Source organism: Caretta caretta, chromosome 10, assembly GCF_965140235.1.
Source record: "Caretta caretta isolate rCarCar2 chromosome 10, rCarCar1.hap1, whole genome shotgun sequence".
NCBI lineage: Eukaryota > Metazoa > Chordata > Testudines > Cheloniidae > Caretta > Caretta caretta.
In genome coordinates this window covers 30965250-30991165 of record NC_134215.1, presented here as the reverse complement: position 1 = coordinate 30991165, position 25916 = coordinate 30965250, and the positions used below count along the sequence as shown (strand labels likewise).

Genomic DNA, 25916 nt, shown 5'->3' with positions numbered 1-25916 from the left:
GCCAAGTTAAAGGCCCAGCTCCTCAGCTACTGTGAACAACCATCACTCCACTAAAATCAGAGCTACGGTGATTTACTGTAGCCGAGGAGCTGGCCCCACACTCAGCTGGTGCAAATCATCTTGTCTACACGTGACTGTTAAACTGGATAAAGTAGGGTGTGACTGGAAAGCAGATGAACTATTCCTGATTCACTCTTATTCCAGAATCAGAGTGCCTTCTTGCAGATTAGCTAAATCCACATCCAAAATGGATTTTGTTAGAACAGAACACTCTTAATACAGAATAAGAGTGTCCACAGAGGGAGTGAATCAGGAATAACTCCCCTTGTAGCCACGCTCCCAGAATCTTGGCATGTGGGACAAACTACAGCAGCACTCAATGTATGGGCCATTGGTGGAAGGCAGCCCCACTTCAAATACCCAGTCCTTTGCCAGTCCTCCCTCATCATCAGCCACAAACCTGGATGTCACAAGTGGCTCTATGTGGATGAGCAATTTTCCATTTGGGCCACAGCAGATGAGGATTATGTCCCATTCAGCAGTGAATAAGCAAGCCTGGCTTCTGGTTCTTTGCCCAAGACGGGGAAATCTAGTCCTCCGCTAGGAGGAGCCAGGGAATGGATGCAACACTGCAGTGGAGACAGACAGAGAGCAGAGCCACATGGTGTGCAAAATATTTATTTATACTCCAAAAAGGGTCAGACTTCAAATGCGGGTCCTGCCTCTTTCCCTCGGCCATCCCTGCCCCTCTCAGCATGAGGCACCAACCCATTGCTCGGGAAAGCTCCCAGCAATGCCTGCTGCCGTGGAGCGACTCCAGGAGGTGTTTCACACCAGCTATTGAAAGCTCCAGGGTGTGCAGGCTTTGGGACCTGGAGAGCCAAACTCGGGGTCACAGCTGAAACGAGTCTGGCTGGTCTCAAGCTCTGATTTGGCGCAGAAAAAATCTTGTTGGCACCAGAGTCCGTCATGTAAAAGAGCAATTTGTGTTGGGAGGCCCTGGCCCCTGCACAGTGGGTGGGTGCTCAAACTAACCCTGAACTGTGTGCCATGTGAGCTCTTAAAAGGTTAAATAAGCCAGGGAGCACTGTAACTGCCCTTGGTACAGAGACCAGAGCTTGACATGGCTGTTTCCTAGGGATAAAGGAAAGATGGGCTCCCTCCTGACCTGCTTCCTGGCCTGTGGCTACACTGAGATTCCATCAGTCCCTGCACCCAACTGTATTGGCCCTATCTTCTGCAGAGTCAGGGGGCACCCGTGGCTGCTGCTGTCTGCCGGGTCTCTGCTGGCCATGGGCAAATGGAGTCCCCTCGCTACTCTCTACTGGGCCTGGAAGCAAGGAGCAGAGATTTCATGCAGGGAGCTTTTCCACCCTTACCGTGCTGCCCCCGCAGGGCTCTGCCATAAGGGACTGCACGGAGAATGGGGTGCAGGGATGGGGAGAAGCAGGAAAGGAGGAACAGAGGGCATGAGAGTGAACGAGAGAACCACCTTCACAGGGGAGCAGTCTTTTACTGGGGTCCCTGCTGTACTGGTGCTGCCCAAAGCAGAGTAGCTGGGCTGCCCCCGCCCCCAAGAGAGCTAAGGAGAAGTAGGGGCAGGGAAGAGGTAGGGGCAGGAAGACTGTACATTCAGTAGGGAGCATTGGCATACCCAGCCTGGCACAGGGGGGCAGGTCAGCCGATTCACTCCCGCTCATGCTCGCCCGGGGGGCACACTCATTCGCTCACACGCACGAGGGCGGAATAGCTTTCTGGCCGAGCTCGGCTGCGCAGGGAAGGAAGGGGGGGTTGCCTCGGGATTTGCGAGCGGGCAGCGTTCCTTGTTTCCGTGTCACGCGTCTGTTGCCTCCCAGCCTCAGGCAGGGGCCGAGGAAGATCCAGTCCGGCATCCGGCTGAAATAACACACTGATAGAAGAAGTGTGTGGCTGGTAACAGGCAGGGCTCCGGCTGGGAGGTTGGCACCCGCATCATCTGGGTTTTGGCACTTTCAGGGTGGGTGTGGAAGGCCCGGGGGGGATGCTATGGCGGAGGAGGGATGTGTGTCCCCAGCAGGTCATAGGCGAATATGTTCCAGAAGACGGCGAAGACAAGGAAGGTGGCGTAGGAGAGCAGTACCACCCACCAGACACACTGGTCCTGCAGGTTCTCCTCGTAGCTGCGCAGGATGGTCAGCCCCATGCTGATGCCCACGATGGCGCCTGCCAGATGGGCCATGAAGCTGGGTTGGGGGCCAGAGGCCACCAGGGGTGGAGAGAAACGGAGCCATACGGCACGGCCCACCTCGGAGCTCACTGCAAGGGGGAGGACGAAGAGTGAGAATGTTCGCCACAACTCTGCTGAGGAGGCTATTGGCTAAGAGCCACCGCTGCCCTAGAGAGTCTTCCCTTCTCATGCCCCAGTCACCTCCCCTGCAAGTCTATCCCATAGGACCCTGCTGATCCCCAGCAATCCTGCCCACTGTGCCAGGCCTCCCTTCTCCCAGACGCAGACAGGGGGTTCCCGGTGGAAGGTTGTGCAATTCTTCACCATCAGCATCTGCGTATCAGTGGGGGTGACAAGCCATAGGAAGTGGTGGGCTCTCCATCCCTGCGAGTCCCTACACTGAGCCCAGATGCCTCTCTAAAAGATATGCTCTAATTTAACTCATCCCTTAGCGGCAGTCATACAGGCCTATGGGGGTAACAACCACCTGCCCTTCCTTTTGGCACATGGGAAGGGGGTAACATGGGGTCCTGGCATGGAAGAGAGTGAGAGCTAGTTCAATCACAACATACTGCACTTGGGAGCAGTCGCTTACAGAGTAAGGAAGATAATTCCCCCCAGGGCAGGAATCCCTGGGGGGCAGGGTTCCAGGCATCCGGTTTTCATAGAATCATAGAATATAAGGGTTGGAAGGGACCCCAGAAGGTCATCTAGTCCAACCCCCTGCTCGAAGCAGGACCAATTCCCAGTTAAATCATCTTTTGGACTGGAACGCCCTGTTGAAAAGGGATCCTGGAAGTTCCGGTCAGCCCCATGGACCAGGCCATTAAAAGTCTGGTCGGTGACACAGTGGGGCTAAGGCAGGCTCCCTACCTGCCCTGGCTCGGCTCTGCTCAGCTCCCGGAGGCAGCTGGCTTGTCCCTGTGGCCCCTAGATCCCTAGCTCTGTGCAGCTCCTGGGAACCACAGCCAATGGGAGCTGTGGGGGTGGCGCTTGCAGGCATGGGCAGCACGCAGAGCCCCCTGGCCCCTCCACCTAGAGGCCACAGGGACATGCCACCACTTCCAGGAGCTGCACAGAGGCAGGGCAGGCAGGGAGCCTGCCTTAGCCCCACTGTGCCATCGACCAGGAGCTGCCTGAGGTAAGCACTGCCTGGCTGGAGCCTGCACCCCGATCCCCCTCCCACACCCCAACTCCCTGCCTCAACCCAGAACCTCCTCTTGCACCCTGAACCCCTAATTTCTGGCCCCACCCCAGACCCCACACCCCCAGCAAGATCCCTCACCCCTTCCTGCACTCCAACCCCCTGCCCCAGTCCTGCACTCTCTCCTGCACCCTAACTGCCTCCAAGAGTCCACACCACCACCTGGAGCCCTCACCCCCTCCCACACCCCAAGCCCCTGCTCAAGCCCAGTAAAAGTGAGTGAGGGTGGGGGAGAGCAAGCAACAGCGGGAGCGGGGATGGAGTGAGCGGAGTCAGGGCCATTGAAGGGGCGGGGCAGGGGCGGGGCCTCAGAGAAGAGGAGGGGCAAGGTGTGCCCTTTTGTGCGATTAGAAAGTTGGCAACCCTATTGGGTGAGGTTCTCTGGCTTGCGTGAGACCGGCAACTGGACTAGGTGATTAGATTGGTCCCTTCTGCCCTTGAAATCTCAAGACACCACAGCGCTGCCAGCAGCCTCACCCAGCTAGGCTCCCACAGGCCCTGCTCTCCACTGCCTGACCACATCTGACATGTACTTACTGCACACCAGAGCCAGGACCATCCGGAGCAGCTTGTACGGGCAACGCATCCCCGCCCAGTTCTGTGGACAGAGACCCCAAGTTACGGCGGCATGAGAGCTGTGGTCTGGGATCCCTTTTGGACCATTTCAAAGTGGGGAGGGACCTGAGGGTGGCCGGCCAGGCTGTTGCTCATCATTCAAAATGGCAGCGGGAGTGAGTGGCGCTCCGTGTGCGCAGGGAGCCCACCGCCTGCCCACAGCCGCATCCCATGGAACAAGACATGGTGACCAGAGCCGGCTTACAGGACCTGGAAAGCAGGGGGCCTGTGCTGGGCCCATCAATGGGCATAAGCACAGAGATAGGACAGCCTGCGGGAGGCAGATACCCCACACTGAGCCTACCAGAGCTGCCCAGCTGTCACTGGTAATGACAGAGACAGAGGCAGAGGCAAAGGCTTCTCCGGGTACCTATCAGACCTCTCCCACTCAGCATTGCCTCCCCTGCCAGTGCAGTGCCCCAGTTGGTGCTGGACAGGAGATCAGGAATGAACCGGTCCCTCCTGCAGTGCTAGTCCCCCGGCTGGTTATGTATCAAAAGACACAGACCAAAGCTGTTTGTTGGAACGTGAGCAGAATGGCGACTTACAGTAACCCTGCAGGCCCAGACACACCCCTGGCCTGCCATGCTACTCTCCCCAGTACCTGGCCAAATCCCCTCTAGCCTCGTCTCACTGGGGGCTCCTGGCCCAGGGACATCCTCTCTGCTGCCTGTGACCCTAAGGGACACCAGATCTCCAGTGCCAGGGAGGAGAAGCAGATCAGCGACCTCTCAGTCTGTCCTTCCCCAGGGCTGGTCTGGCTGCAGAGCCAGGTACCTACCATGACAACGTTGGCCAGGTGAGCGGAGCAGAGGGCGTAGACACCCCCCGAGCCTCCGACCAGAGGGGCCCTCATGTCTGTGATGGAGACAGTCAGGGAGCCTGCGGGGGAGAGAGGAAAGGGGGTTACAGAGTGGGGGAGAGAGGATCACCCTAGGCAGGACTAGACCCCTCTCCTGACAAAGGAAAATGTGGGGGGGCAGGGCAAACAGGTGCTCCGGGGCGTCAGTCGTTCACTCGCTCAGCATCCAATTTGAATGGGAGGTTTCCATACTCGGGCTTTTCCTCTCCATCTGCCCACGTGACAAACTCAGTTACACACTCTCCACCTATCTCCCCCACCCCCTGCCCCAGCGCACTCACCCCTCACACGGCACGGTAACTCTCGGCACAGCCAGCACACCACCCCCCACACCACCCAGAACACACAGCACTCACCCCCGGAGCCCACACTCCACACGCACCCCATAGGCCCCAACCGCATCCCAGGAGCTCACACCTCGCAGCACACATGCCACACCTTACCCAGGCCATATATACACACGGGCTAACAAAACACACGCACCCCGCCTACAATCGGCACACTCCACACCTTACCCAGGCCATATATACACACGGGCTAACAAAACACACGCACCCCGCCTACAATCAGCACACTCCACACCTTACCCAGGCCATATATACACACGGGCTAACAAAACACACGCACCCCGCCTACAATTGGCACACTCCACATCTTACCCATGCCGTATATACACGCTAGCTAACACAACACACACACACCGCCTACAATAGGCACACTCCACATACTAGAAAGAAGTTACTGGACTTTACGCTGGTAGAACCATAGGATCATAGAAGATTAGGATTGGAAGAGACCTCAGGAGGTCATCTCGTCAAACCCCCTGCTCAAAAGGTAATAACAAAATGTTTTTTTAAGTACATCAGAAGCAGGAAGCCTGCTAAACAACCAGTGGGGCCCGTGGATGATCGAGATACAAAAGGAGCACTTAAAGACGATAAAGTCATCGCAGAGAAACTAAATGAATTCTTTGCTTCAGTCTTCACGGCTGAGGATGTTAGGGAGATTCCCAAACCTGAGCCATCTTTTGTGGGTGACAAATCTGAGGAATTGTCACAGACTGAAGTGTCACTAGAGGACGTTTTGGAATTAATTGAGAAACTTAACAGTAACCAGATGGCAGTCACCCAAGAGTTCTGAAAGAACTCATATTAACTATGGTTTGTAACCTATCCTTTAAATCAGCTGCTGTACCCAATGACTGGAAGATAGTGAATGTAACGCCAATATTTAAGAAGGGCTCTAGAGGTGATCCTGGCAATTACAGACCGGTAAGTCTAATGTCAGTACCGGGCAAATTAGCTGAAACAATAGTAAAGAATAAAATTGTCAGACACATAGAAAAACATAAATTGTTGCGCAAAAGTCAACATGGTTTCTGTAAAGGGAGATCATGTCTTACTAATCCTATTGGAGTTCTTTGAAGGGGTCAACAAACATGTGGACAAGGGGGATCCGATGGACATAGTGTACTTAGATTTCCAGAAAGCCTTTGACAAGGTCCCTCACCAAAGGCTCTTACGTAAATTAAGTTGTCATGGGATAAGAGGGAAGATCCTTTCATGGACTGAGAACTGGTTAAAAGACAGGGAACAAAGGGTAGGAATAAATGGTAAATTTTCAGAATGGAGAGGGTAACTAGTGGTGTTCCCCAAGGGTCAGTCCTAGGAACAATCCTATTCAACCTATTCATAAATGATCTGGAGAAAGGGGTAAACAGTGGGGTGGTAAAGTTTGCAGGTGATACTAAACTGCTCAAGATAGTTAAGACCAAAGCAGACTGTGAAGAACTTCAAAAAGATCTCACAAAACAAAGTGATTGGGCAAGAAAATGGCATATGAAATGTAATGTGGATAAATGTAAAGTAATGCACATTGGAAAAAATAACCCCAACTATACATACAATATGATGGGGGCTAATTTAGCTACAACTAATCAGGAAAAAGATCTTGGAGTCATCGTGGATAGTTCTCTGTAGAGGTCCACACAGTGTGCAGCGGCAGTCAAAAAAGCAAACAGGATGTTAGGAATCATTAAAAAAGGGATGGAGAATAAGATGGAGAATATCTTATTGCCCTTATATAAATCCATGATACGCCCACATCTTGAATACTGCATACAGATGTGGTCCCATCATCTCAAAAAAGATATACTGGCATTAGAAAAGGTTCAGAAAAGGGAAACTAAAATGAATAGGGGTTTGGAATGGGTCCCATATGAGGAGAGATTAAAGAGGCTAGGACTTTTCAGCTTGGAAAAGAGGAGACTAAGGGGGGATATGATAGAGGTCTATAAAATCATGAGTGGTGTGGAGAAAGTGAATAAGGAAAAGTTATTTACTTGTTCCCATAATATAAGAACTAGGGGCCACCAAATGAAATTAATGGGTAGCAGGTTTAAAACAAATAAAAGGAAATTCTTCTTCTCTCAGCGCACAGTCAACCTGTGGAACTCCTTGCCTGAGGAGCTTTGAAGGCTAGGACTATAACAAGGTTTAAAAGAGAACTGGATAAATTCATGGAGGTTAAGTCCAGGATGGGTAAGGAATGGTGTCCCTAGCCTCTGTTTGTCAGAAGGTGGAGATGGATGGCAGGAGAGAGATCACTTGATCATTACCTGTTAGGTTCACTCCCTCTGGGGCACCTGGCATTATCCCCCTTCAGGTAGTTGAAGGCTGCTATCAAATCCCCCCCTCACTCTTCTCTTCTGCAGACTAAACAAGACCAGTTCCCTCAGCCTCCCCTCATAAGTCATGTGCCCCAGCCCCCTAATAATTTTCATTACCCTCCGCTGGACTCTCTCCAATTTGTCCACATACTTTCTGTAGTGGGGGGCCCAAAACTGGTCGTAATACTCCAGATGTGGCCTCACCAGTGCCGAATAGAGGGGAATAATCACTTCCCTCAATCTCCTGGCAATGCTACTACTAATGCAGCCCAATATGCCGTTAGCCTTCTTGGCAACAAGGGCACACTGCTGACTCATATTCAACTTCTCATCTACTGTAACTCCTAGGTCCTTTTCTGCAGAACTGCTGCTTAGCCAGTTGGTCCTCAGCCTGTAGCAGTGCATGGGATTCTTCCGTTCTAAGTGCAGGACTCTGCACTTATCCTTGTTGAACCTCATCAGATTTCTTTTGGCCCAATCCTCCAATTTGACTAGGTCACTCTGGACCCTATCCCTACCCTCCAGTGTATCTACCTCTCCCCCCAGCTTAGTGTCATCCGTGAACTTGCTGAGGGTGCAAACCACCCCCCCATCCAGATCATTAATGAAGATGTTGAACAAAACCGGCTCCAAGATCGACCCCTGGGGCACTCCGCTTGATACCAGTTGCCAACTAGACATCGAGCTGTTGATCACTACCCGTTGAGCCCGACAATCTAGCCAGCTTTCTATCCACCTTTCATTTATCCAATCCATACTACTTTAACTTGCTGGCAAGAATATTGTGGGAGACTATATCAAAAGCTTTGCTAAAGTCAAGGTACACCCAGCTGATTTGACACCTCAAAATACATGCAGTGCACAAACATGCATTGGGCTGAATTCATCCCTGCTTGATCCCTGAAACCAACAGGGTTACACCAGGGATTAACTTGGCCCATTAGGATGACTGGTGGGCGACAGCCCCGCAGGGCTCTTCCTGGCTTTTTGTGCTGCTCTAGAAGGAGTGGAGGTTCAGAGTAGAGGAGGGACACAGCTCCCTGCACACCCCATCCACTGCTGCCCTGGACAGCCATGCTGGAGCTGACTCCCCGAAGGACTTGGCAGAGCAAATCCATCTAAGGCCACTGGGCGTGGCAACAACAGGATCTGGGACTGCATCCTGCCAGGTGGGAGACAAGATCTCCCTGCCACACAGGGAAGAGGTGTTTGGGGAATGGAGCCCTGCCCCACACTGCACTGTGTGCCGCCTCTCCCAGCTACGCCACCATGGCTTTGGGGAAATCAGACAGCACTTCTCATGCTGCTCCCAATGACGAGGGAACAGGGGAATGCCTATCACTATAGTATCTAGGTATCAGTTCTGGGGACTCAGGCTTCACCCAAAAGACTCCAGCAGCACAGTGCCCCCTGCAGCATTGATCTGGTACTGACTCAGGTAGCCAGAGCCGCCACCACCACTTCCTGCGCTCTTGGGTGGGCTTTCCCATCCATGACGAAGTCTAATGCGATCACAGCGCAAGGTGCTAGGGGGTTGGCGACAGTGGGGTGGGGGAAAAGTCTGGTTCCGATACTTCCCGAGGGCCCCCGCTCCCGTCTCCATGGATGCAGGACAGGCCACGGCAAAAACCATGGTGCGGGACTGCAAGAGAAACAGAGGTCCCTGAAATGAGGATGTCGGGGTGGCTGGGGATTCCACCCTCCACCCCGATGCCAGCTAGTTCCCGCCTCACGGCCACACAAATCCAAGGGTTTGAAACGAAGCTATTGCAAAAAGTTGGTGCGGGGACACTGAGCCCCTCAATTCTAGGTCACTGGTTCAAACCCAACTCAGCTATGAGCGAAAGTCAGGGTCATGTGAAGGCTACTTTGGAGTCTCAGTGCTGCTCCTGGGGGGCACAAACCCATCGTGCCTGGCCCTGATTTGCTCCCATTTTTGGCAGCAGAGGGGCCTTGCATGGAATGTGCTGTGGATCCTGGCCTTCCCTCCAGCCTCAGGTCCCTCCAGGTCAGGCTGGGCAGACCAGGGGAGTTGGCACTGCTCCTGCTACCTCTTCTGCAGCTGCAGAGTGAACGTGGCTTACAAGGCCATGGCCAATTTCCACCAGCTGAATATAAAACCCAAAGCTGGGGACCCTCCTGCATGTACTTCCCAGGGTAGCATCATCCGAGCTAGAGGAGAATCTCCATTCGCTGTGGGGCATGTGATGCAGAGCTGAGAAGTTCTGCTTCCATCCAATAGAGGGCAGCGGTATCACACACACAGGCACTTTACTACATGGCTGTCCTGGGCAGATGAGATGGGATAATAGCCCTTCCCCAGTGTCCCAGGGCTGGCTGCAGCTGCGTTCCCCCACAGCAGGGTTACAGTACGGGGCTCCACTCTCCCCATGCACTCCAGATATCACAGGGACAATATCAAGACCCACTGGAGGAGCTCTGAACCCCTGTTAAAGGGAGCCAACCCACTGCAATCATTATCTGTGCCTGTGGAACCCAGATCTGGTTTACAGGAGAAGAAAAGAGAGCCGTAGGAAGGGGACCTCCGGGAGCAAGTCAGTAACCAACTGAAGCTCAGCAGAGATCTGGGTCACCATCTCTACAAGCCCAACAAAGCCCAGCTCTCCTGGAAATTGCCCCTGAAGGGCAATCTTTCTCCCAGCCCTGCTGTCCTCAGCCATTGCAGTGGGGCTCCGCCTGACCTAAGGACACGTAATGTATCACGAGCAGCTCTAATTCTTTATCGATCTCAGCTGGCGGTGCTGACCCGCCTTCTGGGAATAAGGGAGATGGAAATGCAGAGCTCTGACAGCTTAGCGGGTGGGTGTGGGGAGAGCCCAGGAGCGGCCTGCACCGCCAGGGGGAAGAGGGGAAGGCGGAGAGAACATGGGAAGGGAAAGACAGGCCAAGAGAGGAGCAAAGGAGAAAAGAAGCTGGCGGGAGAAGACAGTGGTGAGCTCTCAGGCTGACTGCCACAGTGTAGGCACACACCTGGGCTTTTGCAGCCATCTCAGGAGGGGCCCAAGGGACAGCTGAGGACTCGGTTCTAGGAGGATACCATGGGAATAAGGAGGAGCTAACGGCTGGGTTGGCAGCGGGACGGGGTCTTGAATGAGCCTTCGCCACCAGTGCAGGGGAAGGGAATTCCTGCAGGAGGCAGCCTCCAGCCAGGTGCTCCCCACCCACCTGCCAGCACTCCCGCCAGGTAGAGGAAGCTGATGCGTAAGATGCCATGGACCATCTCCAAGGGGACCCCAATCATCAGCTGAAGGAGGGCGTTGAATCCCAGCTGTTCCAGCCTAGACAGAGAGACAAGGAAACATTCATCCAGCAGTAACTCGGTACGGACTAGGCAAGCAGAGGGCGCTGGCCAGCTGCGCACACAGGGCAGGGGAGGGAGGGTACACGGTGCCCTGTGCAGGAAGGCAGCGGGTTAAACCCAGGCCCAGGATGGATCAGGGAGTTTCTGGGAATAACAAATGCAAATTGAGACTGTGGCCCAACCCTTCCCTTCTGAAGGCTTTAGGATCCCATGCTGGCCTCAGCACAGAGCAACTAGGCCCAACCGTGGGAGATGCTGGTGAGCACCTGAAATTCCCACTGGCTTCAGTGGGATACCTGCTGCCTCTCAAGAGCCTCCCAGCCCAGCCAGTGTGCCACAACCCTGAGCAGGGAGGGCCTCTGTACGGGGGGAAGGGAAGGCCGCTCTTCATGGCCCAGCTCTGCACATCTGCAGCACCTCGTCTCTTGGCACTTTATACACACCAATGAGTCCTTCCAGCACCCCCGCTTTACTGAGCAGGAGTCGAAACAGAGGGGCAGTGACTTGCCCAAGGGCACAGACTAAGCTAGTCGCAAATAAAACCTCCTGCCTCCCATGCTTCCTTGTGTAGCCCAGACCCTTCTCCTGCAAGCCTCACTGTGATGGCTGCTCCCAGCCACACCTGTGGATATCCACCCAGGAGGGAACTGAATTGAGCCCACCTAACCTGGGCAGGATTGGAAACGGAGACCAAAAAGATCCCTCTTCCAAGATCCGCTCCCTGAGACAGTCCATCCCATTGCAGCTTGTGTAAACCCCACTTCCAGCTGAATTTGTTTTCACTTGGAGTCTTGAGAGCCAGTGGCCAAATTCACTCACTGAGCTGAGACCTCCCAGGGCCGAGGGTGGAAGGTCTGAGATAGGAAGACCCGACTGCAGCCTCCTGCCATGGGGCCTGTTCCCGGGAATGCCCTGGGTACATAGCAATGAGTCCTGGCCGAGCCCTGAAATGCCAGGCAGCCTCTAGGATCCCACTGACATTGGCATCGGGGATCTATTTCAAGATAACACCACCCCAGTGCTAAACGGGCGACATTTCACCAAACAGCCTCCAATTAGAGGGCGGTCTGTTGTTAATCCCACCAATCAAGAGGCCATGATAAGCGTTAACTGCAGCTAATCCCACCAATCGGGGGAACGGGCTGCACTCCCGTGATCAGACCTTTGTCGTTCCTTTCAATGATAATTATTTGTATCATCCCTAATTGACATTCTTTGCTGTTACCGCGCTGGTGAGCCCCACAAAGCCGTGGTCTCTGCGCTGAGAGCATCTATGAGGGAGGGAGATGGCTGTCATCCCCGTTAGACACTAGCTTGGGAAGGAGTCAAAGCCATGTCTCTCCCGTGCTGGGACACAGAGCCACGTAACAGAGCGGCTTGCTTTTCTGCTGCTATTCGTGGCCATTGCTGGCCGTTGGCCCCTTTGTGTGATCCCTCTTCCCCCTTACTCTGCCTTTGAGCATCAGTGTGTGTGGGTCTGGAGCCGTTCTCATGCAAAATGTATTGGGAGGGCCCCTGGGGTCCGGCCTATTCTGAGACACTGGTCACTTGCTTCATTCTCCAGGCATTTGAGGTGAATGCTTGTGCCCTGACACAGATGGAGAAGGGGGAAAAGGAAGAGAAACCCGGCAACTTTGGCATGAAATACATTTAAACATGGATAATGCATCTGAGCTCACCCTCAATGTGCCCCAATTCTGGGCAGGCACAAGCAGGAGCCAGGTGCAAGAGAGCACCTCCAAGTAGCTCAAGAGGAACTTCAGTCCTGCGGAAAAGCTTTCCAGCCCTACGCTGTCACCTGCCACCTCTCATCTCTCGTGACACTGCTTGGCCAGCATGCAAATACCTCAAGAATCGACAAGGTGTTTCCCACCCCATCATAGCCCCCCTTATCCTGCCTCCCACAGCAACATCATAAGGCTGGATTCATGACATCGCAGCTCTTTCCATGATGACAGACTGGGAGGTGAGCAACCTTGGGATTCGGTCTTGGTGCCAGGATTTAGCTGCCAGGACACAGCTTTTCTTTCACAAATCCTGGCAGCTTGGATGTGGGGAGTAGTACCAGGGAACGGTTGGCAGAGGTGGAAGGGCCTGGACTGTCAGTAATGCTAGGCCACCAGTGACTTTATCCCTTTTTCCTGTTGGGGAACTGTCTGCTCCACAAATCTGACCCTCTTCAATATAGTTTGATCAGCGTTGTGTGCGAATGAATTGCAGACGGTGGGCTGCTCACCCACTGTCCCAGCAACCATTTGATGCTAAAACTCTGTGTATTTATAGGCTTTTCAGTGGGGCTCATTTCCATCCCAGTTGATGTGCTTACAAGTGTTAATGAATTAAGCCTCACAACTGTGATGCACCCTGTTTTACAGGTGGGGAAACTGAGGCACGGAGAGCCATTTGCCTCAAGGTCACATAGTGAGAAAATAGAAGAGCCGGGACTAGAACCCAGGTCTTCTGACTCCAAGTCTTATCCACAACTGTATCCTTCCTTCCAAGTCACCTGGTATTGCTTTTGCTTCCTGATTGGATGACCTCCCCTTTATTATCTGCCTCTGCCCATAAGGAATGTCACTTCATCACAAGACAAATGTATTGAGTCAAGTCTTGACCACTGGCCCAAATTTGCTTTCTGTGAAATTCGACCAAACCAAACTGCCCGTCCAGGTATTCGAACAGCAAATCAGATCATTCTCCCAGCCCATTGCTTTGACCCTGCCACCCCTCTCTCTGCGTCCCTCCACTGGTTCCGCCTTCTCTATTGCCTCTAACATAAGTTTCTTGTCTTCACTTTCTAGATCCTTCATGTCCTAGCCCCACCCGACCTGTCCTCTCTCATTCGGCATCTGTAGGTCAACTCCCGCCCCCGCTCGGCCCAGGAACTCGGCCCCTCTGTCGCCCACTTCTTACATTTTCAAACAAGCACTTTTGTGCTTTCTCCCTCGCACTTGAGAGAAGCTCCCTGTGCACAGTTGCAAAGCCACGTCATTTTCCTCCTTCAAACCCCTCTTTCCAACTCTCCCTTGGCATGAGGCCTACAAAAAACTGGACAATGGTTGGGCTGCAGGTGCACTGAGATCACTGCCTACCATGGTGACTAGACTTGTCTCACTGTTCCGCCCCCATTTTTCTGTCCGTTTCTGTCTGGCATCCCTTGTCTTTTACTTAGATTGCAAGCTGACTGTCTTTCTGTTCTGTCTGTACAGCACCTAGGACTGTGGGGTCCTCTGACAAGGGGGTTCTAGATGCTACGATCATACAAAGAGTAATAATAATTATCATAATTAATAACAAAGAAGGGCTGCAAACCCAATTGAGGCTAAATTCTAGTCCCCAAAATGTAACTGTCTCACTATTCATCCAGCTCAAATCCCCCTCCTGGAGTCTGATGTCCTTTATTACCCACAAAGCAAGGCACCATGCTGGCAGCTGCAATACAAGGTACCGCCCACCCTGTGCCCTCTTAGGGGATGTCTACACTGCAGCTGGGAGCCTTCCTCCCTCCCAGCGTGGGTAGAGACAGACGCATACTAACTTTGCTTGAGCTAGGCCTCTCCGACTAGCAGCACAGGTGATGTGGCATGGGGGAGGTTCCAGGCTGAGCCCAGGGGGTTGGGTGGCCAGCCCAGGCCACCGCCTGTACAACAGTGTCCACCCTGCTATTTTTAGTGTCTTACTCAAGCAGAGCTACCACGAGCCTGTCTCCCCAGCTGCCATGTAGACAGTGTAGACAGACCCCCAGCGGTACCTGAGCCCTGACCTGGAGGGACCACACGTACGGGGGAGAGGATAGGCCAGCCTCAAAGTCCATTCAGCCCTTGGCCTCTCTTCTGATACTGCCAGGGAGGCGCTGGGGGCTGTTGTGCACTAGGAACGCACTGAGACCCGCCCACCTCACTCCACATAGGCCAACAAAAGGCCCATCGGGTGGGAATACCTTTCAGCCATTCCTGATCTGAGCTAGAGACAAGGAGGCAGCCTAGAGGTGACCGGTTCCCAGGAGCCATTCAGTGCCCCAAGAGTTAAATAAACGGTTCTAGTCCGCAGTTCAGAGCAAGCAGAGCGAGCTGTCGCCCATACCTCAACCTTAGCCATGATCTGCAGGCTCTGTGATCTCCGGGGGGGGAGATAGGAATTCATATTCCAAGTTCATCCAGCCCTGGGCTGGCCCACCCTGCTTCAGTGACAGTCCCCACCACCCCACCTGCTGCAGAGAGACAGGAACACAGTCTCTCCACACCAGCTGAGCTGCCTACCCGCAGGGGGCATGGGAGTGGTATGTCCTTACCCGACGTGCATGAACATGTAGGTGAAAAATCTCCAGGCCCGGGCTCGGTGCCCCGGGTGGTACACCAGCGGGCTCTTCATGTACTCTGGGTGGTAGGTCTGCAGGACCCACCGGTTCAGCCGGGCCCCATAGCAGAGGAACACGATGATCTGCAGAAGGGAAGGGGCTAGTTGTCAGTTATAACCAGAAGGAATTCCCCGCCGCGATGCTAGGCCGAGCTGAGCCTGTGATACCCCTGCCTGCTGCCAGGCTGGGTGACGCTGTGACATCCTCCTCCTGCCCTGGCTTTGGAGCTCAGCATCCCCCAGGAAGGTGCCCAGGGTGGATTATTTCCTTGGATCACATGCAGGTGCCAGGGAGCCCTACCCCAGTGACTGGTTGCTAGGACTCCCCTTCTCCCACAGCAGATACAAGGGCAGGACAATGTGATCCCCCGGAGCAGTCAGCATACCTGGGTCAGCGTGATGGCTGCCATGAAGATGGGCGGAGGGCAGGTGCGGTGCTGGTAGAAGTACCAGCGCCGGTCCATCTCGCAGGGCAGGATCTCATAGGCCACGTAGCGGACAAAGCGCTTGTAGAAGCCCAGGCCGGTCTCGTCCAGCAGCACGTCCCGGGGCAGTGCCCTCTGCCCATTGGCAATAGCTCGTTTGAAGCTACTGGAACGTTTACTGCTAATCTGCAAAGAGAGACTGTGAGGTACACAGCCCGCCCAGCTACTCCACTCCCAGCCTCTGCCAGCAGGGGTCAGCCCAGGGCAGTGATTCCTCGTCCCATTCCTTCCAGTTCCTGCCATCATCAGGGAAGCACTGTGACCCAGGCCTTCTCCATCCTCAGCTGAGGAGAGGGGGAGGAAGGGCTTTTGCTGGGGCCGTGGCGGGTTTGGGATTCTGAGCACACAGCAGGGATGGGGACAGCATGCCAATGTCTCTCTCTTGCCGGATCATTTCCTCGCTCGGCCAAGGCAATCAGGAATAATCTATGGAGAATTAAGGATTTCTTTCTGCATAGCCAGCGGTGCTGCCTGCTTTAGTCGAGAGCTCAGCAAAAAAGGGGGAAAATATTCTTTATTTTCCACCTCCCTGTTTGCTTCCCTCTTGGAGGCCTCTCACACGGGTCCTGAACCAGCAACTTAGGTCAGAGCGCCAGCTACAGACAAAGCCCTACCTCCCCGGTTGCAGCTGCTAGAACAGAATGGGGCAGCAGCCCTGGCTGCGCGGGAGCCCCTAGCTGTAAGCTGTCCCACCATCACCCTGGAGAAGGAGCTGTAGGAGCTCCCTGCAGCAGTCAGTGATAAGGGTGGCTCTCGATGGGGGAGTCACATGAGTTCCCCTCCTTTTGCTCACAACTGTCTTTTCCTCTCACCCAGTGTTGGCACCACATGGCCAGCCCTGGGGAGGCCTCCCGAGAACAGCAATCAGCGACACAAACCATCCCCACCATGTCTCAGTTCAGGGAGGGAGCGGCTCTGCTTCTGTGGCCCGTGCCATGCTCAACAATGCTGGCTTGCGTGGAACAGCCTCTTGTCCCCTGGGAGCTGAGCTGAGACCTCCCCAATTCATTTAACACAGGCCAGCCAGCAGGGAGTGCTGACTTGGAGTTCCTTCTCCAGCACCCCAGCCCAGCTGCCCACAGTGGGCACTGGGCCGGCCTGAGGGATCCCACCAAATGGGCTTCATTCCATTCTGTGCAGCGGGCACCCTGGGAGAGTGGTGTCTTTGAGTCTTTGAGTCCCAGGGCCACCTTTGAGTCTCAGGGCCACGTTCAAGCCTGGCGTAAGCGGGGGCAGAGGGCATTGACATCAGCAGGAGCAGGGCTTGCTTACACCAGGGATGAATTTGCCCCATGGTCTCTAACACCGAACTAAACGGAGGGCTGGGTTTTGCACTTCCCCTCCCTAAAACTCCTGCCTTTGAGTGGCAGGTCCATGCATATGAGCGATGCCCATCTGTCCTTCAGTTGCCACCCTGAGCCTGTCCTCTTGGGGGCTGCAGGATTAGAACTGCCAGGTGGGTTGTTCCAGCTGCCATGTTTCCTGGGCAAAGCATTCCCCGGCAGCACACAGATCTACAGCGCTTGCACAGCGCCTCAGGGCTGTTACTAGTACTCACGTTACTGACCAGGTCTACCAGCTCCTGATAGCAGATCTGCCCTTCATCGTTGCTCTGGGCCAGAGCCACCAGCATCTCCAGCTTGGCAGGATCCAGGGGCAGCTCATGGCTGTGCACCAGGCTGGCGAAGGTCTCTACGCCAATGAAACCGGTGTTGTCTGGATCAAGCTGCAAAAGAAACCAGAGTCAGAGAACCCAAGGCCGAAGCGGGTCAGCTCCAAGCATTGGGCAGATGGCACTGCGGCTGGAGTAGATGGGAGCTTCCCTACACTAGGACTCTTACACTATTCCCTAAGGTCACTTCTTCTAGGAGAGACTGGCACTGGAGTAGCTGTCAACTTGTGGGGAGTGGAGTGGCTGGGCGCTGCCCACAGTCCTCACTCTGCTACAATGCCTGGCACAGTCATGGAGGGAGATTTTTAAAGCAAAGGATTTCAACAATGGGTTTTACTAACCCTGGAAACCCTCAGCCCAGCTGCTCTGTCTCTCTCACTCTCCCACATGAGTGCAGCCAAGGAAGTCTAGGACATGAACCAAGAGCTCCTGAGACTCAGTCCAGACCACAGAATCCTTCCACTCCATCCCTCCTACACAGCTCCTAAGATGGGAGAGTGGGCTCTGCTAAAGGCAGGAGAGAAAGTTATGGGGTGACTTGATCACAGTCTATAAAATGGGGCTAATGCTGCCCTGTCTCACTGGGCACACTCACTAACATGCACGGAGCTCAGGCAATTGGAGCTCTGGAAGGACACAGAGAGGTAAGTCGGCACGCGCAGGAACCCCTAACCCTAGCACCTTTGTTTATGACACTCCTGCCTCTTCCTCCTTCACCAATAAGCCCCCGAATTCTTTGCAGGTCAACTTCCAGAAAGCAGAAGCTGCACGTAATACGAGGGCCCTGGAAAAGGAGCAAAACTCACAGGCCTTCAAAAGGCTTGGGGAAGGGGGTTTAGGATGTTCTTCTAGCTCTACAAAGGACAATGTTCCCCAGGTGGGTGACCCCTTCAACCTGCCCTACATTTACTGGGAGAGCATGGCTGGAATCAATAACCAGCTGTGATTACGGAGTTCAGAACCAAGGTGTCCAAACCCTGAGTCCTTTCAGAAACTTCCCAGATTCATACCGCAAGTCCCAGCAATTCCAGCTGCAGTATGAGCAACGGATCAACTCTGAAGACCTTGAACCTGAATCAGGACACGCAGCCCAATGTCGCCCCATTTCCCAACTTCTTCTGAGCTTCCCATGCAGTTTAAGAACACAAGAAAGGCCACACTGGGTCAGACCAATGGCCCATTTAGCCCAGGATCCTGTCTTCCAACAGCGGCCAATGCCAGATGCCCCAGAAGGAATGAACAGAACAGGACAGTTATCAAGTGATCCATGCTGTGTCGCCCATTCCATTTCAACGTGTCCACATCTGCACCCTCCTCTCAGCTCCAAACTCTTTGAGATGCAATGCCCCTTCGGTGTGCAAATGGAGGGATTCTGATGGGCTGATGAGCGGGCCTTTTGCAAGTTCTCCTTTGCACTTCCCATCCTTTCCCTCACACTCCCATCTCCTGCTCCCACTTCAGAACAGGGAGCCAGACTCACACTGTTATGACACAGGTGGACAGAACCCTATCGAATTCCCCAAGCACCACCTTCAGCTCTTCCAGAAGTGTCACGTCCTCACTCACCCAGAGCAAAGCCACAGTCATGCTGGATTTACCAGGAAGGTTTGTATCCAATTTCCTCCTTGAAAAGTACTTTGAATAATGTGGGGGAAGGGCTAGTCTTTAAAAAAAACAAAAAAACACCACGCTGGAAGGTCAAGAAGAAAAGTCAGAGTGTGGCTAAGGGCCCTGCCGAGGGCATGACAGAGGCTGGGTTCTGCCCCGGGGAGGCAAAGCCAGTAAAACAGAATTATTCTGCAAATAATATTGTCTCTGTCATCTTATTCTCCAGGGAACAAAATGCAAAACACAGAGCTCCCTGACAATGTCCTTGTGGAATGGGCAGGACGGAGAACGCTGTGGGACACGGACACGCTATTCTGGTTTGAGCTGAGGGAGACTGCAGCCTCTCCAGCCCAAAGAATCTACTGCTCCCTGGGGCTACTGACAGATCTAGTGGAGACTTCGCATCTCGCCCTGGAGGGCGCAGCAGCTGCAGAGAGGGCCCAATCCAGGGAAGGGGAAGGGACCCTCCTCCCCGCAAGAGCATGAGAAAGGGGATTACAAGGAGGGGGGATGCAGCATATGGCCAAATTAACCCTTTGGAGGCTGATCACAGCACCTAGACCTTGCTCTAGACAAGGAAAGCAAGTTACAAGCAGAGCTCTCTAGGGCAGAGGTTCTCAAACTGTGGCCCGCAGACCAAGCTCCACTCAGGTGGTCCACAGATAGTTCCCTCTAAGGTGCGCACCTGGGTGGCTGCACACAACAGAACAAAGGGCCACCCACCTAATTAGGAGCCACGCAGGCTCAACTTCACTAATTAGGTGCCTGGACCCTGGAGAAGATGCATGTGTAAGGTGAGGTGGGGCCTTGGGGGGAATGGGGGTAAGTGGGAGGGGGCAGTGGGGTGAGAAGAGGGGCGGGGGGAATTTGGGACGTGCAGGGCTGTGGCAGCCAGAGAAAGGGACGACTTTCCCCAGCTCCAGGCTGCTGTGGTGGGGGAGAGACCCCCCCCTCCTTCCCAGCCCCAGCTCAGGGGCTGCCGTGGCAGGGGAGAGAGGGCACATCCATCGCATTAGGAAGGTAAAACTACTGATATAAAAATATGAGTTGTGTGCTTTTCTTTGTAGAACAAAAAATATTATTATAAAGGTTTTTTTATATAGCGCTTTTATCCAACGCGCTTACACTAGTTAGCTAACGGTGCAAACAACATTTGGAAAGGTCATTAAGTGGTCCGCCGAGACCCCCTGCAACTTTCAAGTGGTCTGTGAAAAAAAAAGGTTTGAGAACCACTGCTCTAGGGGTTACTGCCTCTCCACAGCGCTTGCTCCTGATCCTTCATGTGGCTGGCCATGTGCCCTGGGCTACATTTCCAGAGCCCAGTGAGCCTAGGACAGCTCTGCTGTAGGAGGGGTGGGGCAGTGCTCCAGGAAGCAGTCAGGAAGGGGCTGTGTGGGGGCAGTGTAGGACATTGCACCCCCCCCCCCCACAATAAACCCCACGTCGGGTACCAATTCCACTTTTACTTTCTCCTTGGAGCCCCCAGTTCCCTGCACACTGGGCCTAGCAGGGAACTGGGGGCTCCAAGGAAGCTGTGACACCCGTGTTCACTGAACAGCATCTTAGGTAGGCAACCCCCCAGCATAAGCAGCCACATCCAAGTGTGGGCTAATGGATAAATAGCTACGGTGCTGGACTGGGACTCAGGAAACTTGGGCTCTATTCCCAGCTCAGACACAGACTGGCTGGGTGGCCCTGCCCATGTCACTTCACCACTCAGTGCCTCCCTGTGCCTCCCCTTCTTTGTCTCTCTAGGTTGTAAGCTCTAGCGCCTGTCTCTTACTATTGTACGTACAGCGCCTAGCGCACAGGGGCTCCCACCACACTTGTGGCCTCTAGGTATGACTATAATACATATACCAGGAATAATAATCCCTAGGGTACTTTCCAGTACCACTGGGTTTGGCCTCCAGTAAACGACCCACTTCCACCAGGCAGCCACTTGCCCCCTCTCCCTGGGTATGAAAGCTGGGCCTCCATTCAGCTCACTAGAGTCAATAGCTATTCACTTGCTCTTCCTATGGCCAATACCATTGCCATCGCTGCCCCCTAGCACCACCGTGTACCACAGCAAATGCACATGCTCTCACCCATGCACACCACACACAAATGCAGACCCAAGCACACACAAACCCCGTCTGCATGCACGCATACACACGGCACATGCATGCATGCCCTATGTGAATGCACACCCATCTACACGCATATAGAGACACTACAGTATGTCCACACTTAGGATCACACACTTGTTCTGCATAGGCACACATACACACGGAGATGCACACATAGTATACCTCCACATCTCGTGTACATGCATGCCCACCGCACGTACACACGGAGATGCACACATACTATACCTCCAAATTGTCATGTACACGAATGCCCACCCACACGTACACACGGAGATGCACACATACTACACCTCCACATCTCGTGTACACACATGCCCACCCGCACATACACATGGAGATGCACCGTATACACATGCCTCACACATATGTATACCTGTACGCACACGATACACACGATAAATATGTATGCCTGCACCCTCCCCACCACACACACACGTGCATGCACATAGTATACACAGGCACACACCCCATGTGAAGCACACCCACCCACCTGAATGTGCACATAGGCATCTCATACACACAGTGCACACTTAGAAGCACACACATACCCACATATGAGCATGCACACTTGCTCCATGCTTGCACAATACACACGGAGATGCACACCTACCATGCATGCACAAGTACATACATGTGCTCAAACACACACTTGCCCAGCTTCTCTCTTGCCTTGTGCATTTCAGTGCAAATTGGCCAGTCCATAACAGTCCAAAGCAGCAGCAGCAAAGTCATTCCCCACTCAGTGGCCTGCAGAGATCCCATCTCCAGCCACACTCCAGCGCCTGTGGCCTGCACCCTCCCAGATCAAACTGTCATCACCGATGCTCATATCCCCTGCACCTAAGGCTGCAGCACCACAACTCCCACAGGGCACGAGGCCTGGGAAGTTTATTCAATCTCTAGCTGCTGAGAAAGGTTGGACATGGAGGTGACAGGATCTGAAGCCAATGTCCTCCCCTAAGAAGCTCTCTAACCTTTGAACGATCATCTATAGGCCAGTGGTTCTCAGCCTATTTACCACTGTGGGCTGCATATGCAGCTCTCTGTGTGTTGTGTGGGCTGCATCCACACAATATATATACTGCCTGTATGGCCCTGAGGAGGTCACCTGGGCTACAGCTATGTGCTGATTGGGCTGCAAGTGGCCCACGGGCTGCAAGTTGAGAACCACTGCTCTAGGCTGACTGGCATTGCTGCTCCCCTTCCCCCAGGAGTGTAACAGGCCCAAGCTCTCTCCCTTTCCTTACAGAGATATTTAGACACATTTGTACCCCTCAACTCCTGGAGGTTCAGCTCAGATCCCACATCCGATTGCCAGTGAGACGCCTGGTAACCCAGCTCCCCCCTCCAACGAGGTTGTGGGACTTGCCCAAGGTTATGCAGTGAGTCATAGGGATAATTATTGAAAGGGGAACTTGGAGTCTAAATTCCTAACTGAAATTAACGACCAATCTCCCCCACATCAGAATCCCTGGCAGTGCAGGGGACCGGCTAAAGAGACTGAATTTGGCTGCCAGAGTAGATGAAGGGGTTCCAGCCGGGAAGCAATCAGAACAGAGTGCCGCTCGGTGCCACCAAGGGTTAATGTATTAGGGCCCAATCCTGCAACCAGAGCAGAGAGCTCAATGCAACACAGTGTTAACACATTAGGGCCCGATCCTGCAGTCAGACCACCATGTATTAATGCACTAGGGCCCAATCCTGTAGTCAGGTTACAGGGCTCAGTGCCACCATGTGTTAATGAATTAGAGCTCAGTGTTTCCAGGTGCTGGACACCCCTCACCCACTCTTTGCCCAGTCTGAGGGCAGCTGCTGCTGCTCAGCGCTGCACTGAATCAGGTCCTTAGCCTCAAACTCTGAGCTAGAGAGCTCTGGGCTGGGATGAATGAGGAGGTCAGAAGTGAGAGGAGCTGCATGGCCACTGAGGCTGCTAGCTACAGCACGTATTTACCCCTCTGCTGCTCGAGCAGGTGCCCCGATCCAACACCCTTGGCAGCCGGTGGTTCAGGAGGTGCCCCCGGAGCTGGAATAGCAGGGTCACGGCAGGCCAGCTTCAGAGTGCCTCTGACAGAGCTGGTGGGGGGGGGGGGGAGGATGCTTGGCTCTCACTAGTGTAAGCCGCCCCCTCGCTGCCAGCAGGCACCACATCCACGCTCACGAGCGCATCCGTTCTATTTCAGAGGCACGACAGAGACGGTGCTGGCTGAGGACACCAGGGCTCCCTGCCTGGACGCCACCAGGAGGGGAAGACAGACCCCAGAGGTGCACGTGGCCTGGTCTGCTCGAAGCCACGAGCTAACCACACGGCGTGGGGGGAACCCACCAGGGAGATACCAAGGGGATGGGCACAGAGCCGGGATGGCACATCTGCAGAGAGCCCCTGTTCCACCGCCCCCCCCCATGGAAAGTTAGCCCCCTCCCCAGCCTGCATGCCAGAGATGGGCTGGCACCCACCCCTTCCGAGCTGGAGAGGAGCAGCAGCCGCTGCCTTGGAAACCAGCACTCACCTGCTCCTGGATGAGCTGCAGCAAGGAGCTCCTATCCATATACCTGCCGGGGCTGGCTGGCTGCAGGGGCGGCCGGCTGCGGGGCTCATCGGAGGCACGAGGCGGCGCGGGGCGGGTTTGCTGCTCGCCTCCCAGGGCGCCGGGAGCGATGGCGGGGGGGAGCCGCGCTGCAGCCGCCGAGCCAGCCAGCCAGCCCCGCGTCGCTGCGGAGCGATCGGAGAGCGAGCGCCGCTCCGCTCCCGCACAGCCGGGCTCCGGGGGCGGGTGCCAGCGAGAGGGGCTGCGGGAGACGCGGGGCCGGGAGCCAATGGCAGCCCAGAGGGGGCGGGGGCAGGGGGCAGCCGCGGAGCGCCGAGCCCGCCGGAGCCGGGAGCGACGCTGCAGCCGCCTCTGGCGCTGGCGAGACACCTGCGGGCCCGGCCGCCGGGGAGCGCACGGGGCGGGGTGCGCGGCGGGCACGCAGCAAACGCCGGGCGGTCACCGGGATGCTCTGGGCACCTCCCCCCTGCATCCCGAGTGACACCCGGCCCGGGCGCAGCGCCCCCTGCCCCTGCATCCCGGGTGACACCCGGCCCGGGCGCAGCGCCTCCTCCCCCTGCATCCCGGGTGACACCCGGCCCGGGCGCAGCGCCCCCTGCCCCTGCATCCCGGGTGACACCCGGCCCGGGCGCAGCGCCCCCTGCCCCTGCATCCCGGGTGACACCCGGCCCGGGCGCAGCGCCTCCTCCCCCTGCATCCCGGGTGACACCCGGCCCGGGCGCAGCGCCCCCTGCCCCTGCATCCCGGGTGACACCCGGCCCGGGCGCAGCGCCCCCTGCCCCTGCATCCCGGGTGACACCCGGCCCGGGCGCAGCGCCCCCTGCCCCTGCATCCCGGGTGACACCCGGCCCGGGCGCAGCGCCCGCTGCCCCTGCATCCCGAGTGACACCCGGCCCGGGCACAGCGCCCGCTCCCCCTGCACAGCGCCCCCCTCCCCTGTACCCGCGCACAGCGCCCCCTGCATCCAAGGAAGTACCTGGCCCGGGCACAGCACCCCCTGCCCCGTGAGTGGTACCCGGCCCAGGCACAGTGCCCCCCCTTGCATCCAGGGTGGTACCGGGGCACAGTGCTCGCTGCCCCCCTGCCTCTAGGGTAGTACCTGGCCTGGGCCCAGCACCCCCTGCCCCCTAAGTCCAGGGTGGCACAGCGCCCCCCCTTCCCTGCATCCAGGCCAGTACCTGGGCACAGGGCACCCTGCCTCCTACATCCAGGGTGGTACCCGGCCTGGGCACAGCCCTCCCAGCCCCTGCTTCCAGGGCAGTACCAGGGCACAGGGCACCCTGCCCCCTACCTCCAGGGTGGTACCCGACCTGGGCACAGCACCCCTAGCCCCCTGCATCCAGGGCAGTACTCGGGCACAGGGCCCCCTGCCTCCTATAACCAGGATGGTACCTGGACACAGCACCCCCTGCCCCCCCATAACCAGAGTGGTATCCAGGGACAGCGCCCCCAACCCCCTGCATCCAGGGTGATACCCGGGCACAGCACCCCCTGGCCCCCTGCATCCAGGGTGGTACCACTGCACTAAGCCATTATCTGTCTCTCCACGAGTCCCCTGAGCCAGACCAAATTGCTCCCCCTGCTGGTGTCTCAAGTGAACTGTAAGCTCTGGCCTGGCCTGCAGATGTGCACAGCTGTGGGCATAGGAGGTGCAGGGTACATGACTAGCTGTTGGGTGAGTGAGCCACGTCCATGGTAGAGGGGGTGGACAGGTATTTGAGATGTAGTTTCATTGTGATGGCTGCATGAGTTTGAGCTCCTGGCTCTTTGGAGCTTCCTTCCCCAGTGTGATCCTCCGCCCTGAGACCCCTCAATAACTTCACCCCTCAATAACTGCCATGGAGCTGCACGGCGGAGATAGGGGATGCTGGCAGCAAGGAGGCAGGTTAATAAACTGTGGAATCCTCAGATCCTTGTGCTGTGAATATTCATCCACTTCCCAGCTGTACCCGCGCGTTCCATAGGGCGCGCAACTGGAGGCAAGATGCCAGCTCTGCTCCAGCCCTGCAAGAGAGGGGGCAGCCCAGGGCACATGCCTGCTAGAGCCCGACCCGGGTGGAGGGGCTTCACTTGGGCAGTGGAAGGATGCCAGGCTGCAAGTTCCTTTGGTGCTGGGCTCCTCCTGGCTGATCCCAGCTGTGGCTGTGGGACAAAGCTGCCAGAGGAGGTCCTGCCACTGGGCTGGGCCTGAGGACATGCATTTGCACTTGCGCTTTCAGGCCTTGCTAGCTCTGGTGCAA

At 55.5% G+C, this 25916-nt stretch overlaps 1 protein-coding gene across 2 annotated transcripts; it reads right to left on the bottom strand.

The window, feature by feature from the left end:
• Positions 1-662: 662 nt before the first annotated feature.
• RHBDL1 (rhomboid like 1) lies at positions 663-23978 on the bottom strand. Of its 2 annotated transcripts, none has more exons than XM_048867513.2 (8): positions 23638-23978; positions 17277-17444; positions 15620-15844; positions 15169-15317; positions 10742-10854; positions 4807-4907; positions 3948-4008; positions 663-2295 (listed from the first exon to the last, which is right to left on the bottom strand). In XM_048867513.2, the coding sequence occupies exons 1-8, from the start codon at positions 23674-23676 to the stop codon at positions 2024-2026; spliced, it is 1128 nt and encodes a 375-aa protein (XP_048723470.1). In that variant the 5' UTR covers positions 23677-23978; the 3' UTR covers positions 663-2023. The 2 variants fall into 2 exon arrangements, with proteins under 2 accessions (XP_048723470.1, XP_048723471.1); XM_048867514.2 differs by having other exon boundaries at positions 17286-17444; positions 23638-23975.
• Between the last annotated feature and the right edge of the window lie 1938 nt (positions 23979-25916).